General features: G+C 53.2%; 2 protein-coding genes and 1 long non-coding RNA gene across 8 annotated transcripts; 2 read left to right on the forward strand and 1 right to left on the reverse strand.

The window, feature by feature from the left end:
* Window positions 1-3,203: 3,203 nt before the first annotated feature.
* PEX11G (peroxisomal biogenesis factor 11 gamma) lies at window positions 3,204-6,930 on the forward strand. 3 transcript variants are annotated; one of them, XM_063160877.1, is made up of 5 exons: window positions 3,204-3,269; window positions 4,005-4,181; window positions 4,286-4,464; window positions 4,958-5,008; window positions 5,915-6,930. In XM_063160877.1, exons 1-5 carry the CDS (start codon window positions 3,204-3,206, stop codon window positions 6,138-6,140), a joined length of 699 nt encoding a protein of 232 aa, XP_063016947.1. In that variant the 3' UTR covers window positions 6,141-6,930. The 3 variants fall into 3 exon arrangements, with proteins under 3 accessions (XP_063016947.1, XP_063016948.1, XP_063016946.1); XM_063160876.1 differs by lacking the exon at window positions 3,204-3,269 and having other exon boundaries at window positions 3,934-4,181; window positions 5,918-6,930; XM_063160878.1 differs by lacking the exons at window positions 3,204-3,269; window positions 4,958-5,008 and having other exon boundaries at window positions 3,931-4,181; window positions 5,918-6,930.
* A 2,784-nt stretch (window positions 6,931-9,714) lies between these two features.
* On the forward strand, window positions 9,715-14,174 carry LOC134420657 (ectoderm-neural cortex protein 1-like). Of its 4 annotated transcripts, none has more exons than XM_063160882.1 (3): window positions 9,715-9,761; window positions 10,565-12,359; window positions 13,679-14,174. In XM_063160882.1, the coding sequence occupies exon 2, from the start codon at window positions 10,580-10,582 to the stop codon at window positions 12,347-12,349; it is 1,770 nt and encodes a 589-aa protein (XP_063016952.1). In that variant the 5' UTR covers window positions 9,715-9,761; window positions 10,565-10,579; the 3' UTR covers window positions 12,350-12,359; window positions 13,679-14,174. The 4 variants fall into 4 exon arrangements, with proteins under 4 accessions (XP_063016952.1, XP_063016950.1, XP_063016949.1 ...); XM_063160880.1 differs by having other exon boundaries at window positions 9,730-9,787; XM_063160879.1 differs by having other exon boundaries at window positions 9,739-9,822.
* LOC134420659 (uncharacterized) lies at window positions 12,222-18,147 on the reverse strand. Its single transcript, XR_010028403.1, has 3 exons — window positions 18,060-18,147; window positions 17,520-17,677; window positions 12,222-12,352 (listed from the first exon to the last, which is right to left on the reverse strand). It is a non-coding gene; the product is annotated as an uncharacterized LOC134420659 (long non-coding RNA).
* Window positions 18,148-19,373: the final 1,226 nt, after the last annotated feature.

Here is a 19,373-nt window from a genome sequence, read left to right on the forward strand (position 1 = left end):
TGTGGCACCCACGCCTTTGGGCTAATCTCCTCGTGTTTATTCTTGCTGTCACAACACCTCCTTGTGTCCTCATTCAAGCTGAGAAATAGATGTTCCCTGTGACAACACAGAGCTGGGCCAAGAGCAGAGCTCAGGGATAGCTCTGAGAGCCCACGCCGTGTGGGCAGCTCAGAGTGCGTCAGCACGCGCTGGAGGAGGGAGGACATCACCTTCCTGTGGGGACAGGGCCCTTCCAGGGTCCCCACGGGGACACAGGGCCCTTCCAGGGTCCCCACGGGGACACAGCTTCCCTGGGAGTTTGCCTGTTGGATTTCAGTGGGTTTGTGGGTTTGGGTGTGAACTCTCCTCTCTGCTCAGCCCCACAGAGGTTCTGTGCCCTCCTGGGCAGAGCATTTCACTTGAGGAGACAAACCAGCTCTCAGCTCACTGAGATGGGGCTGACAAAGGGACAGGTGGCACCACTGAGCCTGGTAGCCCCAGGATCTGAGTGTTGTCGCCTATAGGGTCACCCCACCCGGGCAGCTGCAGCATCCTCTGTCTCTGGTACCTGGCACATGCTCAGCTTTCTCTGAGGTGTTTTCCCTGTCTGGACACCTCTAGCCATGACAATTTTCCTCCTCTGACCCTCTGTGAGGGACTTTAATCCCCTTCTACGTCCCTCCAACACTCCCTGCCTTAGGGATTTGCTTGCCTGTCCTTCCTCTGCCTTCAAAATATTTCTCATCTACAACTCTGCTCCCACCTGAGGCTGGAGCAGACAGGGCTTGGTGCTCACTGGTCCATCTCAAGTAGCTCAGGAGCACACTCCAAGGGGAATTAAGGGGAGGCTGGAGCTTTGCTGGGTATAAACTCACTTCTCCTGTGGTTAATCCAAGCCTGTTAAGGCTGGGCCTGCTGTGGCACATCTTTGGGAAGTCCCTTTGCAGCATAGCTGATGTGGTTCTGACAGAACTTTGATCTGCTGACAGATGGAATCAAAATAAAACTTAAATTGGAGGCAGTAAATGAGGAGGCTGCACCAGGAAAGCTCTGCAGTCACAGATACCTGTGTGCATTTCCCCTGGTGACAGGAAAAGGCCAGTTCTGCTGTCAGCACTTTGTTCACCCAAACAGAAAACAACTCTCAGGGTGAGGAGGCAAATGAAGGAATTCACATGGCAGTTATGGGAACATCACTCCATATGGTAGTTATGGAGCTGCTCCAGAAGTTGAGGGCTGAGGAAAAGACCAATTCAGCTGTGATCTGTTCCACATTTAGCAAATCAAATGGCTCAAACACAGAAACATGGCATGAAGGGACCTCTCTGTGAACTGCTGGACAAACAGCAGGCAGCGTCACAGGAGGATTTTCTTAATGCCTTCCATGACCAGCTCTAACCACATCCCTTCCTGAGGTTGCATAAGCCCAGCTTTTGATCAAAATCCTTTCCTTCCTCCCAAAAATTAACGTAAAACAACTTTTAAAAACAAACGTAGCGATGATGAAAGATCAAGACACTGATTCACATCCCAGAAAGAATTAATTTTATTCATTTTACGTAAGGAAGTGGCAAAGGGATTGACAGCAGATTGCAGTGAGGTGAGTCACGAGACTGGGACAAGGATGTGGTGCATCAGGTGGGATAACTGCAGCATCTGAGGATACAGCAAGTGTAAAACAGCCAGAATCACTGAATATCCCAGGTGGGAAGGGACCTGTGACAGTGTTCACAGGGGTTTTAGGATGAGGGAAGAGACGAGGATCTGACTCAATGCTTCAGAAGGCTCGATTTATTATTTTATTATATATATTGTATTAAAACTATACTAAAAGAATAGAAGAAAGGATTTCATCAGAAGGCTACCCAAGAATAGAAAAAGAAATAATGAATAACAAAGGTTTGTGTCTCGGACAGAGAGTCCAAGCCAGCTAAGCTGTGATTGGCCATTAGTTAAAAACAACCACATGAGACCAATCCCAGATGCACCTGTTGCATTCCACAGCAACAGATAATCAATGTTTACATTTTGTTCTTGAGGCCTCTCAGCTTCTCAAGAGGAAAAATCGTAAAGAAAAGATTTTTCAGAAAATATCACAGCTACAGGGACCCACAAGGATCTCAAGTCCAGCAGCAAAAGCTTGGCTGGGAGTGGCTCTGCTTAGTGCCATGATCCTGTCTCATGAAATCAAATTTATTTATTCAAAGGATGATCTACTCAAAATGTTCTTCCCCCTGAGGGTGCTGGGCACTGCCCAGGCTGCCCAGGGAATGGTGCCAAGGCTGCCAGAGCTGCAGGAGCTCTTGGGGTGCTCAGGGTGGGGTTGTTGGGGTGGCTGTGCAGGGACAGGGGCTGCACTGATCATCCCTGTGGGATCCAGCTCAGGATATTCTGATTCTGTGATACTCTGCTATAAAAAGGCAAAATATCCAGATAGTTCTTACAGCTTTAATTAGCAGAAGTGTGAGAATGACTCTGTGCCCAGCCTCTGGACACACTGAAGCAGGTGTGTGAAAAAAAAGTTTTAAAAGTTTAATAGTAATAAAATGGTTATAAAAATAGCAATACAATTAGAGTAATAATAACTCGGACAATTTGGATTAGAACAATATGAGACAATAGAAACAAAGAGTTACAGACAGACCAGGTACCTTTTTCTGGGCAGCACGAGCCCGAAAAAGGACACAGTTAACAGAGAATTAACCCTTAAAAACAACAGCCTGTTGCATATTCATACACCTCATACATGATGCATAAATTCCATTCAAACACAGGATTCTGTCTGGTCAGTGTCAGCTTCTTCCTCTGAATCCTAACTCAGCAAGGTGGGAAAAAGTTCGTTTCTTCTGATAATGGGGCAATAAATTCTCTTTCTCTGAAAGATTCAGGTGTCCTGTGGCTGCTATCTCGCTGCAAGTCCTTTCTTTTTTCATAAAAGTATCCTACATAGCCTAATTTCTATTTTAACATTTTGTTATAACCTAAAACTATATTTAACACACTACCTAAGAGAATTAATACTTAGAAAGCATCATTTTCTATCACAACATATATAATATTCATTTGAATATTTGCGAAAAGCCAGTCATAAAATACACGCATTTTTCACAGGCAGGGCCCGGCTGGGCCGCGGGGCAACCAGGCCGCGTTGCCATAGCGACAGCTCCTCCTCCTTCCCGGCATGCCCCGCGCCCGCACGTGACTTTACACCCGGAAGTGTTGCCATGGCGGCGGGCGTGCTCTGGGGGCTCGTGGCTGCGCTGGAGACGCACCGGGGCCGCGACCGGGCGGTGAGTGAGGGGAGGGGGGGTCTGAACCCCCGGTACCGGGCGGGGAGTGAGGGGAGGGGCGGTCTGAACCCCCGGTACCGGGCGGTGAGTGAGGGGAGGGGGGGTCTGAACCCCCGGTACCGGGCGGGGAGTGAGGGGAGGAGAGGTCTGAACCCCCGGTACCGGGTGGGGAGTGAGGGGAGGGGGGGTCTGAACCCCCGGTACCGGGACTGTAGTGACCCACCCTTGGCGGGAATGAAGCACCTGAGGGATTCCTAAGTGCTGGTGGTGGATAGGAACGACAAAAGGCGGAGGGGGCACAAACAACCCGAGTTTTACCGGTAAATGACGGGATGGAAACGGGAATGGGAGTCCCGGAGCACAGGGGGAAGGGAAGGGAAGGGAAGGGAAGGGAAGGGAAGGGAAGGGAAGGGAAGGGAAAAGGGAAGGGAAGGGAAAAGGGAAGGGAAGGGAAAAGGGAAGGGAAGGGAAGGGAAAAGGGAAGGGAAGGGAAAAGGGAAGGGAAGGGAAAAGGGAAGGGAAGGGAAAAGGGAAGGGAAGGGAAAAGGGAAGGGAAGGGAAAAGGGAAAGGAAGGAAAATAAAAGGAAAAGGGGAAGGGAAGGAAAGGGAAAAAGAAAAGATGGATGGATGGATGGATGGATGGATGGATGGATGGATGGATGGATGATGGATGGATGGATGGATGGATGAGGAGCAGCCCCGGTTCCAGCCGCACCCTCCCGTGCCATCCCCAGGTGCGGGCTCTGTCCTACGGCTGCCAGCTGGCGGGGGCAGCGCTGCCCGGCCCCGGGGGGCTGCCCGGGGGGCTCCTGGCCGCCTCTGCCCAGCTCAGCTCCTGCCGCACCGCCCTGCGCCTCTTCGACGAACTGGCCATGCTCCGGCACAGCTGCAGCTACGGGCTGGGCCCCGAGGTGAGAGCGGCCCCGGGGCTCCCGGGCCGGGCCCCGAGGTGAGAGCGGCCCCGGGGCTCCCGGTGCTCCCGGTGCCCCATGTGCCGCTCTGTGCCCTCCCGCAGGGTGAGGACGCGCTGGTCCGAGGGCTCTCGGTGCTCTCCAACGTGGCCAACCAGCTGTACTACCCCTGCGAGCACCTGGCCTGGGCCGCCGACGTCGGCATCGTCAGAGCCGCCTCCCAGCGCTGGTGGGCACGGAGCACGGCGCTGTGGGGCTGTGCCCTGCTGCTGGGCATCCTGCGGTACGGGATGGGCACTGCAGGGTGATCCTGGGCATCCTGGGGGCTGTGCCCTGCCCTGGGCATCCTGCGGCACGGGATGGGCACCGGGGGGTGATCCTGGGCATCCGGGGGGCTGTGCCCTGCTCCTGGGCATCCTGCGGTACGGGATGGGCACCTGGGGGTGTGCCCTGCTGCTGGGCATCCTGCAGTACAGGATGGGCACTGGGGGCTGTGCCCTGTTCCTGGGCATCCTGGGGGTTGTGCCCTGCTGCTGGGTATCCTGCGGTACGGGATGGGCACCAGGGTGATCCTGCCCTGTTCCTGGGCATCCTGCAGGCTGTGCCCTGCTCCTGGGCATCCTGCGGTACGGGATGGGCACCAGGGTGATCCTGCCCTGGCAAAGCTGGGGGAGGTGCTCTTCTTCCTCGCTGGAGTGAAAGTTGGTCGTGAAAGAGGGAAAAATAAAAACTCCTCCTGTTCGGTGCTGTAGGAGAAATGATTCTGTGCTTTTCAGATCGCTGAGGATTTTGTTCCAGTTAAGAAGAAAGCTGAGGCAGCACAAGTGGTAGGATTTCCCTCTGTGGTTGTAGAGCTGATCAGGCAATCCCAGAGTGGTTTGGGTTGGGAGGGACCTCAAAGCCCATCCCACTCCCTTTCAGCTTCCACCATCCCAGGCTGCTCCCAGCCCTGCCCAGCCTGGCCTTGGGCACTGCCAGGGATGCAGGGCCAGCCCCAGCTGCTCTGGGAAATCCATCCCAGCCCCTCCCCACCCTCACAAGAACAATTCCTTCCCAATATCCCACCCATCCCTTCCCCTCTGGCAGTGGAAGCCATTCCCTGTGTCCTTTCCCAAAGTCCCTCTCCATCCTTCCTGTCAGTTCTCATCTGTGGCCATCACAGCTCTGAGGACACGCTGGACTCATGTGGGAAATGGATTTGGAGGGAATTCTCAAAGCTTGACAGAGGCTCACACACACTGTGTGCAAAGCTTGAGATAAGAAATGCTGGCTTAGAAATGCCAGGGAACAGCACAGACACTGCTGAGAGAGAAATGGAACTAGGAAGTTTCAAAGGATGGTTTTGTAAATAAGATCAGATATTTTGGAGAAATAGAACTAGGAAGTTTCAAAGGATGGTTTTGTAAATAATACTGGACACTTTGGATAAATAGAACTATGAAAGATGCATTGTAGTAAGACCCATGAGGGGTAATTTTGGCTGATTGTCTTTAAGGCATTTACAGCATGGTGTGGCTAAAGCTGATAGGCCAAGAAATGTTTATAATAAATTGTAATTAGGAAATAGTTAATTTCTGATGGTGATGGTGTGAATTATAACATCTGTATTGTCTCACCCTTCACATGAGACTGAAAATGGACTAAAAGTTGTTAAAACACCTCTCAGTACCCCATCTCTGGATCAGAAAAGGTTTAATCTGACAGACTGTCACTAACACCACCTTTTCTTCCAGCAGCCCTTCACCTCAGAGGCAGCAGAAGCTGAGAGCCCAGGTGAAGGCTGAACTTCTGAGCATCCTCATGGACACAGCAGATCTCTGCAATGCCATCCACTGGCTGCCTCCAGGGTTCCTCTGGGCAGGAAGGTTCCCCCCATGGCTGGTTGGACTCCTGGGCACCATCTCCTCCCTGATTGGAATCTACCAGGCATCAAGAGGAGCAAATTCTGAAGCTGCTTAAGCCAGAACTGAGCTTCACAAGCTCAGTTTTAACATGGTAAAGGTGCCTTTGGTGAAGCAGGGTGTAGTTTAACTTTCCTGGGTTGATGATTGTCCTTCCAGATATCCCATAATTGGGATGGAATCCAGATGCCTGTTGCAGAGGGGATTGTTTGCAGCTGATAATTTTTATCATTCTTCATCAGAAAAATAATTCAGGTGAATCCTCTGACAATCAACAATGGGTAAAACTGAGGGGGAAAGTTGCTTCCATGTGTCCCAAAAGATAAATGCAACCTGCCAGTGTCATTTGCCACTTAAAGGAGCACAGTGGCCACGGTTCTGTCACAGAGAACTGGTAAGGGATGGATGCTGAGAGCTCCCACTCTGGGCTTGGGGCTGCACCTGAGCCAGGATGGGACCCCTGTGCTGGGAATTCTCCAGGTATTGGGGTTAGGGCTCAGACAGGAGCCAGCAGAGGTGCTGTTTGTGTTTCCTCAGAGGTGAGTGGGACAGGAATTGCTGCTGGAGGCAGCGTGGACCTTCCTAACCTGCCCTGCCCGTTTAAGGAGAAATGTTGGGAATGGCAATTCCCCAGTTCCCATTCCAGCTGTGCCTTTGTGCGATGCCACCGGGTGGAGCTCTTCCACCAGGCTCCAACAGACCTGTTTTCATAAATTTCCTGCCTTTTTTTTTTTTTTTTTTCTTTTTAATAAATCAGCTTTCAAAGGAGCAATCAAACCAGCGCCAAGCTGGGGTTTGCAGTTCCAGTTCTGGGCGTTGCCAATAATAAACGACACAAATGCTTCAAAGGTGGCTCTGAGTGATCATTCCTCCTGATAACAGGGAGAAGTTCTTTATCTTTGCTTCTGGAAAGCTCCAAAGCATTGGTGCAGTGTGAGCTGCAGCTGCACATGTGCCACCAGCCTTCCTCCTTGTGAAAAACGCCAATCAGTTGTTTCTTAAAATTTTAAAAGTTGAATAGTCGTAAAATGGTTATAAAAATAGTAATACAATTAGAGTAATAATAATTTAGACAATTTGGATTAGGACAATATGAGACTATAGAGACAAAGAGTTTTGGATGTCCAGGTACCTTTTTCTGGGCAGCACAAGCCTAAAAAAGGACACAGTTAACAAAGGATTAACCCTTAAAAACAGCAGCCTGTTGCATATTCATACACTTCATACATGATGCATAAATTTCATTTAAATACAGGATTCTGTCTGGTCAGTGTCAGTTTCTTCCTCTGAATCCCAACAGCGCCTTGGAGGCAGGAAGAAGTTAGTTTCTCTTGATAATGGGGCAATAAATTCTCTTTCTCTGAAAGATTCAGGTGTCCTGTGGCTGCTATCTTGCTGCAAATCCTTTCTTTATAAAAGTATCCCACATAGCATCCTTTCTATTTTAGCATTTTCTTATAACCTAAGACTATATTTACCACACTACTTAAGAGAATTAATACAGCATCACTTTATAACACAACACATATAATGTTCATTTTAATGTTTACAAAAAGCCAGTCATAAAATGCATGCATTTTTCACACTCCTGCTGCAGTAATTCCCAGTCCCTGCCTGCCTGCCATGGAAATGCATCCTTTGAAAAGAGCTGTGCCTACTGTGGTGTCCCTGCCCCCAGCACAGCACATGCTGCACCTCCAGGAGCTGTGACCTTGCTGTGTGGGGCTGCTTTTGGCTGGGCACGGGGAGCTGTGTCCTGCCTGTGTTCAAAGAGCACAGGGAGCCCTGCAAACTCTTTATCCTTTGCCCTTGGTGTTTATCTGGACCTTCACCCTGCAGTGTCCCTGAGGATGGGGCAGTGCTGGGCATTTGCTGCCACACTGGCAGGGTTTGGTGCAGCTCAGGGCTTACCTGCAGTTTGTTTATTCTTGTTTATTCTCTCCTTTTCTCAGTCCAGTGTCTGAACAGGGGGATCTCTCCTGGTCCTGTCACCCACTGTGGTGGCTCCTGCTGCAGTTTAGTGGTTTTTAATAATAAATCAGATTTCTTTGGTGTTCTCAACCCCATTGATCATTCCTCCAGGACTCACTGGACTGCTCAACACAGGACAATACTATTAAGTATTCATATACTATTAATACTAATGGTATACAGGATAATTGTAGCTCTGCCAATTAAAAAAAAAAAAAAAACAAACAAGAAATCCTGCATAACCTCTGATGCCAAATTAAAAAACATCTTAACCATGCATTAATTTTAATGTACAGAAAGGAAACTGTAAACTGCTCTAAGTGCAGTCTACAGTGCATTTCCAGTGCATTTGCTTCATCCATTCCTCAACAAATGACCTTAATTTACAGCTGGAACATGCAGAGATAAATCAAAATTGGGTGATTCAGAATTTCTGGGATTTGTATTTTTTTTTTCTTGAGGTGGTTTTGATCCCTGCTGACACACAGGGTTTAAACACCTGTGGTGGCTGCTGCTTCTCCAGGGCAGCACTCACTCATTTTTAGCACAAGGATCTGTGCAGGCAGACCCGATCCTCCCAAAACTTGGTGATTTTCTTCTCTTTTCCAATGTGGCCTGTGAAAAATGCATGCATTTTATGATGGGCTTTTTGTAAACATTAAAATGAATATTATATGTGTTGTGTTAGAAAGTGATGCTGTATTAATTCTCTTAAGTAGTGTGGTAAATATAGTTTTAGGTTATAACAAAATGTTAAAATAGAAACGATTCTCTGTAGGATACTTTTTTTAAAGAGAGGACTTGCAGCAAGGTAGCAGGCAGAGGACACCTGAATCTTTCAGAGGAAGAGAATTTATTGCTCTCTTATCAGAAGAAATTAACTTCTTCCTGCCTCGAAGGCGCTGTTGGGATTCAGGGGAAGTAGCTGATGATGACCAGACAGAATCCTGTGTTTGAATGGAATTTATGCATCATGTATGAGGTGTATGAATATGCAACAGGTTATTGTTTTTTAGGGTTAATCCTTTGTTAACTGTGTCCTTTTTCGGGCTTATGCTGCCCAGAAAAAGGTACCCGGACTGCCTGTAACTCTTTGTCTCTATTGTCTCATATTGTCCTAATTCAAATTGTCCAAATTGTTATTACTCTAATTGTATTACTATTTTTATAACTTTTAAAAATTTAGAAACAACTGTTTGGCGTTTCCCACATGCTCCACGCAGGAGCACATTTGCTGAGCAGGCCTGGCTGCTCCGGCCGGGATCTGCCTTTGTCAGCAGCCGGGATCCAAAGGGCGCTGCCGGTCCCGGCGCCGCTGCCCCGTTTATGGCCCTTTATGGCGGGGGTGGCTCCATCTGCCAAGCCCGGGAGGCTCAGATCCGCCGGCCCGGCCCCCGTGCCGCGATGTCGGGGCCGTGCTGCGATGCTGGGACCGGGGGACAGCGGGGGACAGCGGGCGACACCGGCGCACGTGGGGAGGGGACACGGCCACGCTGCCCGCGGGCAGGGCGGGGGGCAGCGCGCTGCGCATGCGCACGGCTGGCCCCGCCTCCCATTCACAAAGAGCGAGTGCCGCGCGCCGCGGGCGCTGATTGGCTGCGAGGCGGGAGGGGGCGGGACCGGAGCGGGGCGGCCACGCGGCGGCGGCGGAGGGGCGGCGGCAGAGCCGGAGCGGAGCGGGAGCGGGCGGGAGCGGGCACCGAACCGGGTACGCGATACCGAGTGCGGAACCGGGTATGAGATACCGCGTACGGGACAGCGGGGACCGGGTACGGAACCGGGTACAGAACCGGGTGCGGGATACCGGGTACGGGATAACGGGGACCGGGCGGGACCGGGTACAGAACTGGGTACGAGATACTGGGTGCAGGATAGTGGGGACCGGGTACGGAACCGGGTGCGGGATAGCGGGGACCGGGTACGGGATAGCAAGGACAGTGAGAAACCGGGTACGGCATCGGGTATGGGACAGCGAGGGCTGTACAGGAACGGGTAGGGAACCGGGTACGGGATAACAGGGACCGTGTAGGGCCGAATACGGAACCGGGTGCGGGGTAACGGGGACCGCGCGGAACCGGGTACGGTATAGGGGGGACCCTGAGGGACACCTGGACCAAGTGTGGGACCGCGGGGGCAGGTGCGGGACCAGGTGAGAACCGCGGGGCCGGGTGCAGAATAACTGAGTCAGGCACGGGACAGCGGGTCCGGATGCGGGACAGAGGAGCCAGGTGCGGGACCGCGGGGCGGGCTGGGCACGGGCATCACCGGAGGCGCACATCGCCCCCTCCCCGCTACTACCTGAGGCCCGGCGGAGTTCTGCGCTGCACGGTTCGGGATCTCCCCGTACCCCGTTTCGGTCGGTGCCCCGCAGCTGACCGGCGCTCCCGGTGCCCCGTTCCGGGACGGCCCCACCGCGCTCCCGTTACCGGCCGGGACCGCGCTCCTCCCGGCCGTGCCGTGCCGGGCCCGTGGCCGCGCTGCCCGTGCTGACTCGCCGCTTTTGCCCCGCAGAGCAGCCTCAGCACAATGTCCGTCAGCAGCCACGAGAACCGGAAATCCCGCTCGAGCTCGGGCTCCATGAACATCCACCTCTTCCACAAACCGGGCCACGCCGACAGCCTCCTCACCCAGCTGAACCTGCTCCGCCAGCAGAACCTCTTCACCGACGTGGTGCTGCGGGCAGGGAACCAGAGCTTCCCGTGCCACCGCGCCGTCCTGGCCGCCTGCAGCCGCTACTTCAACGCCATGTTCAGCGGGGGCCTGAAGGAGAGCAGGGATGCCGAGGTCAACTTCCACGACTCGCTCCACCCCGAGGTGCTGGAGCTGCTGCTGGACTACGCTTACTCAGCCCGGGTGCTGATCAACGAGGAGAACGCCGAGTCCCTGCTGGAGGCCGGGGACATGCTGCAGTTCCAGGATATCCGGGATGCTTCTGCTGACTTTCTGGAGAAGAATCTCTACCCTGGGAACTGCCTGAACATGCTGCTGCTGTCCGATGCCCACTGCTGCGAGCGGCTGCTGGAGCTGTCCTGGAGGATGGCCTTGGCCAACTTCACCTCGCTCTGCAAGACTGAGGATTTCCTCCGGCTGCCCAAAGACAAGCTGCTGGAGCTGGTGGAGAGCGAGGAGCTGGAGGTGGAGGACGAGACTCTGGTCTACGAAGCCGTTATAGGCTGGATCCGCTACGATTTGTCCCGGCGCCACGAAGTTCTGCCCGAGCTGCTGCGCTCCGTGCGCCTGGCCCTGCTGCCCGAGTCCTACCTGAGGAAGCAGGTGGCCTGCGAGAAGCTGGTGACCAGCCACAAGCTGGGGGAGGAGATCGTGGCCGACGCCGTGCGCTGCAAAATGAAGATCCTGCAGAACGACGGGCTGGTGACGGGCTGCTGCGCCCGGCCCCGCAAGGTCAGCCAGGCCCTGCTGCTGCTCGGCGGCCAGACCTTCGTGTGCGACAAGATTTACATGCTGGACCATAAAAGCAGCGAGATCATCCCTCGTGCCGACATCCCCAGCCCCCGCAAGGAGTGCAGCGCCTGCGCCATCGGCTGCAAGGTTTACATCACCGGCGGCAAGGGCTCCGAGAACGGCGCTTCCAGGGACGTCTGGGTCTACGACACCCTCCACGATGAGTGGGCCAAAGCTGCTCCCATGCTGGTAGCGCGGTTTGGCCACGGTTCCGCCGAGCTGGACCACTGCCTGTACGTGGTGGGGGGACACACGGCCACGAACGGGGCCTTCCCGGCCTCGCCCTCCGTGTCCCTCAAGCAGGTGGAGCACTACGACCCGCAGCTGGACAAGTGGTCGCTGGTGGCTCCTCTCCGGGAGGGCGTCAGCAACGCCGCCGTGGTGGGAGCCAAGATGAAGCTGTTTGTTTTTGGGGGCACCAGCGCCAACCAGAACAAGCTGCCCAAGGTGCAGTGCTTCGACCCGCGCCAGAACCGCTGGACGGTGCCCGCCAGCTGCCCCCAGCCCTGGCGCTACACGGCCGCCGCCGTGGTGGGCAGCCACGTCATCGTCATCGGCGGCGACACCGAGTTCTCGGCCAGCTCCGCTTACCGCTTCCACAGCGACACCTTCCAGTGGTCCAAGTTTGGGGACGTCACCGCCAAGTGCATCAGCTGCCGCGCCGTCACCTCGGGGAACAGGCTCTACGTGGTGGGCGGCTACTGCGGGGCGCAGCGCTGCAAAACCCTGGACTGCTACGACCCCTCGTCCGACACGTGGAGCAGCGTCACCACCGTGCCCTACTCGCTCATCCCCACCGCCTTCGTCAGCACCTGGAAGTACCTGTCAGCCTGAGACCTGCAAGGTAAATAGCTGTGGGTCAAGAGCTCCTCTGTGTCAGGTTAAAATTTGAGGTAAATAGCTGTGGGTCAAGAGCTCCTCTGTGTCAGGTTAAAACTTGAGGGGCAGGTGCACGTGGCTCTGGATTGGAGTTGTCCTAAAGAAGAGCCTTGTGTGAGTATCAGCTCCTAAACTTCCAGGCTGGTAGTGTGGGATCTAAAAGCTCTGCAGGAGATGGTGAGATCTCAAAGCCCTGCAGGAGATGGTGGGATCTGAAAGCCCTGCAGGAGATGGGATCTGAAATCCCTGCAGGAGGTGGTGAGATCTCAAAGCCCTGCAGGAGATGGTGGGATCTGAAAGCCCTGCAGGAGATGGGATCTGAAAGCCCTGCAGGAGATGGTGGGATCTGAAATCCCTGCAGGAGATGGTGGGGTCTGAAATCCCTGCAGGAGACTGGGGTATCTAAAAGCCCTGCAGGAGATGGTGGGATGTAAAAGCCCTCAAGGAGATGGTGGGATCTGAAATCCCTGCAGGAGGTGGCATCTAAAAGCCCTGTAGGAGATGGTGGGATCTAAAAGCCCTGCAGGAGAGAGAACGTCTCTCTAGGTGCTGAATCGCTGCAGGGAGAAGGATCAGTATAAACAACGAGACTCTCAACCTGGCATCTTGCCCCGCGCAGAGATTTTGGGGAATGCTGTGTGCAGGGATTGGGTGTCATGGCTGGGTCAGGAGGCTGCAGGAGCTGGTGTTTGTGCAGGCAGGCTGTCTGCAGGAGCTGGGACAGACCCCGTGGTGCCACTGGCTCCAGCTGCTGCTTTTAGCACAGCCTGCTCCTCCTGGTGCCACACTTAATCTGCCAGTGGCACCCAAATGTCTTGTGGGACGCCAGGGCTGTGAGCTGGTGCCAGAACAAGATTATAGCTGGGACTTAGTCCCAGAATGGTGGGTAATTGCATTTATAAGACAAGCCTTGTCTATGTATAAACACAGGGTTTCTCTGCTTCTAATTATTCCCTGGTGTCCCTTTCATGCCATTGCTTTCCTGCTACACAGAGATTGACTTTCAACATTTGCAACTGGAATTAAATCTTTCTAAGGGCTTTTGGCAGAAACTATGCCAGTGAATCACAGACCCTGCAGGGTTTTGCTTTTCTCTTTGCAGGAGTCGTGCTGTCTAAATAAAATTATTTACTGTAATAAAATACCCAGTGAAACCTTTAGAAAATTCCTGGCTGTGGAGGGGAATCAGCAGGCATGGCTGGGATTTCTCTGGGATTTGAGGCCTGGGGAGAGGGGTTGGGGTTGCTGTGCCCTGGTCTCACAATGCTCTGCTCTGCACCACAGGTTTCTCACCTGATTTTGCCAAGTGCCTCCCTTGATGAGGACCCAGATGGAACACACGGGCAGCAGGAGCTTCTCCTCCCACCTGTGAGCTGGGTGCCACCAGCAGGGCTCAAGGAAACTCAGTTCTGGCTTTGAATTGCTTCTGCAAACCCTTGGCCAGGCCAGGGAGGGGACAGGACCTCCTTGGGCTGGCAGCTTGTGCTGTCCCTTGAGACAGCAAAACGGTTTCCAAGTGTTCTCCTAACTCGTGTGATCTCAGAGCAGGAACCAGAGAGATTGCTTTGGTTTCAGTGGTGCTAGAAAGGAGAAAGGACACTCCTGACCAGCTGCAGGACTGCACTGCTGGCACTCACAGCACCCAAGCAGCAGCCTGGGATGTCAGAACACGTGACAGTACTTTGCCCAAGGGCTGGTTCTGCACATTGGTTTCTTTTTATACGGCAGTTTTGTGTGTTTATTACTCAGCCTGGAGCTGCTTCAATAAATCTGAATAAAATCCACGGTGTCCTTTGCCTGTTCTGTGTGCTTAAGGTGCAGTTTTCCCAGCCCACACTTGAGACCATATTTAGTAGAACAGTGAGGAGCATTCCCTGCTGCAGTGCAAATCAAGGGCTCAGATCTTCCTGCGCCTTTGTAACTTGGGACTGAGGAAAGCTCAGATCTCACACTGCCTTCTGGCTTTGAAGGAGACACAAATCTCTTCAAAACTTCAAAGATTAAGGTGTTCTCTGCCCTTTCCTGGTCACTGTGCACAGAGTGGGGTTTCCTCATTATCCAAAATAATGGGAAAAATTGCTGCCCCTTCTGTGCTCCAGGCCTTGCTCCAGGTGAGGCAGTGCCTGGGAAAGGAAAGCTCTGCCAAGGGGAGGAGGTGAGACAGGAATCAGCCTGGTCAGAGGAAACAGGCACCAAAGGTACAACCAACTGTCTCACCTCAGAAGCACGGTTTGGGTGTGATCCATTATTTCAGAATTAAATAAATCAATGTCACAACTCTTCCGAGCTGCTTGCACAGGCAAGAGCTGGCAGGAAGGGAAGGAAGGGAGCTGCCCTGCTGCTGGGGGCTGGAGCAGATGCATCAGCTTCATTTCCACCCCCTTTCCTGATTCTTTTGCCATTTTCAGCCCCCAGGCTGGGCCTTTTTTCATGCACCCTTGTCGTGCCTCCTCTCATGGCTGGCTGAGCCCAACAGGAGCTGCCAGGCTGCAGGGAGAGGAGCCCACAGGCAGCAGCAGCAGGGACACACACTCATTTTGATGAGAAAAGGCTGTTTAGATCATGGAATCCAACCATCAGCAGCTCCCAGCCTGGCTGTGCCTTGCAAGAGGGGAAAATCACAGCACAGGACTCTGCTGGGGCCAGCAGCTGTCTGGAATATCTCCAGCCCTGTTATCCAGCCAGGAGCTGCCTCACCTTTGTTACACCTCCAGTTCCTCCTGAGGGCTGGACAGAGCAGGAGGAGTGGATGTTTCATTCATGGCCCTTTGAGCAGCAGCAGCTGTTTTGTTTTGTTGATGCTGCCAAGCAATCAACGCTGGCTGCCCGCCACATCCACGCCCTGCTCGGGGATGGAGCAGCCTCCAGCAGCACAGATCCATCAGATCCGTCTGCTGGGCCTTACCTGAGCCAGGTAAGGGGGGTCTCAGCTGGGGGAGAGTGAGAGTCTGTCAGAAATATCCCTCATCTGCCTCATTGATTGTCACTGAAGAGAAGACCCCCCCCCCCATGTCTAGAATCTGTGGCTCTGAAGGAGAAAGTCACACACCAAAGGCCCTGAGACCTGAGAGCTCAGTGCTAAGTTATTGTTTTTGCTGTTGTTTGCTGTATGCTACACTGAGCCCAATGAGAAGAAGAAGGGGGCACCGTGCCCTGTTTGCAACAACAGCCTTGGAAGCTGTCCCACCTCTTGGCCTGGCTGGACTTCTCCTGAGTTTCAGAGGGTCTCCCACAGAAGACCCTCACCTGTTCTACAACCACCGTGACAGACAGACTGAGATGGAAGGAGCCTCTCCATCAAGGACTGAGACATGGAACCCCCATGTGAAAAGGCCCCTCTGCTCCTTCCAAGGACTGGGACTGAAGCCCCCAGCCCGGGGCAGGTGTGTGGGGAACCAAAGCTGACCAAAGCGAGATGTCTGCCTGCAGGTTGTGACCGCTGGACCACAAATGGCTCTCATTTACTGCTGAGGACATGGACTACCTGTTACATCTGTTCCCTATTGTATCTGTTTTCCCCCACCCTCTCACAATTTTCAATAGAATTATCATAATAAAAACCTCTGAGTTAGCTAGAGATTTTGAAATCTCCCCAACATAACAGGCGGATCCTCGGCTGGACTGGACCAAAGGATTTCATCTCTACATTTGGCAGCTATATCCCCCTTTCTCTCTCTTTTCTCTCTCTTTCTCTATCTTTTTTCTCTCCCTTAATCCCTCTATCACATTTTGCTGTGGTCATTCAATAAAGCTGCATTTATTTTGATTATCACTGCAAACTCCCTTGTACCATGTCGCTTCTTTGCACCCTGAGATCAATCCACAAACCATCATGAACCCCGTTTGTGAGGATGGATTGTGACAGGGAGGGAGCCCCAGCTCTGCTGCTGCTGTTCCCTCCTTTCAATCCAACCCCTGTCAGGGCAAACCAGAGCTCTGAGCACACCTGGGCTGGGCAGCTCCAACAAAGCCAGCCCGGGCTGCTGTGCTTGGGTTCATCCTCCCTCAGCTGGCAGAGAGCCCCGTCCTGTCCCTCCTGCTCCTCCTCCTGCTGGCAGGAACCAGCTCCCGGCTCCAGGAGTGCCCTGGGGAAACCAGGGAGCTTCACTGCTGCCTGCCTGAGCTGTCCCAGCAGACCTGTTCTCCCAGTTTGACATTTCCATGCTGGATCTGCTTCAGTGCCAGCGCCAGGAAGGTTCAGGCCAGCTGAGCTGGAGGTGAATTTGGTTTAGAGATGAATTTGGTTGCTGGGTAGAAATCCTCGTGAATTAATAGAATTCATTTAGAATATCAGCATACCTCAAACCTAGACTTCTCCTAGCTCAGATCCCCCACTAACAGAATTCTCACTAATAGAATTCCCACAATATTCCCATTCAGACCCCCCCATTAATAGAATTCCCCCACTAATAGAATTCATCCCTCATTAACAGAATTCATTTAGAATATCAGCATATCTCAAACCTAGAGCTCTCCTAGCTCAGAGCATAGCTCAGATCCCCCACTAATAGAATCCCCACTAATAGAATTCCCCCACTAACAGAATTCATCCCCCATTAATAGAATTAATTTAGAATATCAGCATACCTAGACCTCTTCTAGCTCAGGTCACAGCTCAGATTCCCCACTTTGTGTCTGCACCTGCAGCTGCAGGAGTTGGACCCCAGCCCAAAGTCACACCTGGAACATGTGATGCCACGTGGGCATCACGAAGCTCAAAGGCAAAACAATCCAAGTGGGACACCACTGTCCCATGGGATGCTCCTCTTCTCACACAAAGCCTAGAAGCCACCACATCCAGAGAAACAGACTGATCCAGCTCCCTCCTGGCCACAAGACAGACAGACAGGGTTGATTTTAAGGGAATTGCTGCTTGGGTTGGTAGGTGCCTCCTGCTTGAACACCAAGACAGCATTGTGGCCTTTCTCCCTTCCAAGCACAGCAGTGGCTGAGAAATTCCCCTTCCTGGTTAAGATGGGATATGGATCATGGAAATGTTCTGCAGCACATCCACCTCACATCTTACAAGGATAATTCATGGCAGCCCAGGAAAAATATAATGACACACAGTGTGGTTTTGTTCATGATTTCCAATGTTCCAGAAGGGAAGAGGGACATTGCACACCTGAAATTCCCTGGCAGATCTGCATTCCATGTGTAGTCCTCTGGGATGGCTTCAGGTCTGGCCAGACCCTGCTCCACACAGAGAAATGGCATCAGCTGCTGCTCTGACACGGGGGAGGCACATCCACACTGTGCTGGCAGCAAGGAGTTTCCATGGTCCTGTGCACAGGGAATCATGGAATGGTTTGGGTTGGAAAGGACCTCAAAGCCCATCCAGTGCCACCCCTGCCATGGCAGGGACACCTTCCACCATCCCAGGCTGCTCCAAGCCCTGTCCAGCCTGGCCTTGGGCACTGCCAGGGATCCAGGGGCCCACCCTGCCAGGGAACAATTCCTGCCCAAAATCCCATTCATCCCTGCCCTTCTTCAGCTTAAAGCCATTCCCTGTGTCCTGGCACTCCAGACCCTTGTACAAAGTCAAAGAGCCCCAGAACAAAGTGATGTTCCTCTGCCTGAGCCCGAGTGCCTGTGGCAGCCCCAGAGTGGGGACCCTGTGTCACACACTCCAGCACTGCCAGCTCCAGCAGGGTTTGCCTTTTACCCTCTGCCAGATCCCACGGGCACAGCAGCAGCAAACAACGCAGGACAGGCCCCACATCCCCCATCTGCCGAGCCTTGGGCTGGCCCCATGGCTGGGATGAGAAATGAAACCGGATTTGAGTCACAGAGGGAAGGGGAAGGCAGCAAGCAGCACATTCCCACTGCCGGAGCACGCTGCGGAGCCAACATCCTCTGTGCATGTTTGTCCGGGAGCATCTGGCTCCCAGATGAATCCCAGATGCACGCCTGGGAACCATCAGCCTCGGCTCACCCACATCAGAGAGGGAGGTTTAGCATAAAGCTGGTCATGGCCGATGGCCCCGGCGTGATTCATCCGCAGCAGAACGCGGTTTGGGTTTCGGGTTAATTAGCTGCAGATTGGGGAGGAGACAAGGCAGGGCGGGGATATCGGGGTGTGAGCGGCTCTGAAGGCACCGCCGGAGTGTCCTGAGGTCACACCCGGCCTGGGATCACGGCCTCGTGTGTCACACGGCAGCGACAGCGTCGCCAGCGCCACTCCGGGTGTCTGCAATGCCCAAGGAATGTGTGCCCTGCTGTTGTGCAAAAGCCGAGCGCAGCAACGCCCACACACCTTGGAACAGGATGGCTGCGGCAGCACCGAGCTTCTAACACACGCAAATTCTGCCCGGGGTTTAAACTATTTAAACTTGCCTCTGCTGAGCTCTGGCTGCTGCAGCTGGGCAGCTCCCAGTGGGAACCGGGGCTGCAGGGATCCCTCCTGGCCGTGTTAACCCTGCATCTCCCCGATCCAGGCTCCTCTTGCCTTCCTGGAAACAATTCCTGCAATTCTGACTGCACAAGGCACAGCGCAGCTTCTCTCAGCTTCTCTCCCAGGCTCTCCCCTCCCTGCTGTCCCCCACAAAACCACTTTGATTCCACTTCTTGCTGCCAAAAAATATTTAGAAATGGACATGGGGTGGCTGGCCTTGCTGTGGCGGCACAGACACGAGGTCTGGGAGCACAGAGGCAGTGACTGATCTCCAGCAGGCACTGGGGCTCAGCTCCCAGGAGCTCCACAGATGGAAGAAATAATTTCCTAAAAAGAGCACAAGCAAAAGCTTCTACACACACTCAGTTTGAGACGTCATCCTCTCACATGACAGCTCCCATAAAGACCAAACTTTAAACACTGGTCTGTCTAGAAGTCTTTGATTATTTATGGATGTGGAAAAGTAGAAAAAAATTTTGTTTTTCCAGTGTGCGTCAGAACCCAGATGTCACAAGCACTTCAGAGGCTGACAAATGCTGGCTTCTTTTACTGACTGCTGCACACAAAGGCCCGGGACCCCCAAAG

This window comes from Melospiza melodia, chromosome 7 (genome assembly GCF_035770615.1).
Source record: "Melospiza melodia melodia isolate bMelMel2 chromosome 7, bMelMel2.pri, whole genome shotgun sequence".
NCBI classification, from domain to species: Eukaryota; Metazoa; Chordata; class Aves; order Passeriformes; family Passerellidae; genus Melospiza; species Melospiza melodia.

What these genes read in the sequence shown, in the direction of transcription:
- PEX11G (XM_063160877.1), top strand. Translation starts at nt 3,204, where the DNA reads ATGGCGGCGGGCGTGCTCTGGGGGCTCGTGGCTGCGCTGGAGACGCAC. An exon ending in GCTACGGGCTGGGCCCCGAG is followed by an intron (nt 4,182 to 4,285) that starts GTGAGAGCGGCC and finishes GCCCTCCCGCAG; the next exon opens with GGTGAGGACGCGCTGGTCCG. An exon ending in AAGCTGAGGCAGCACAAGTG is followed by an intron (nt 5,009 to 5,914) that starts GTAGGATTTCCC and finishes CTTTTCTTCCAG; the next exon opens with CAGCCCTTCACCTCAGAGGC.
- LOC134420657 (XM_063160879.1), top strand. Translation starts at nt 9,790, where the DNA reads ATGAGATACCGCGTACGGGACAGCGGGGACCGG. An exon ending in TACGGGACAGCGGGGACCGG is followed by an intron (nt 9,823 to 10,564) that starts GTACGGAACCGG and finishes TTTGCCCCGCAG; the next exon opens with AGCAGCCTCAGCACAATGTC.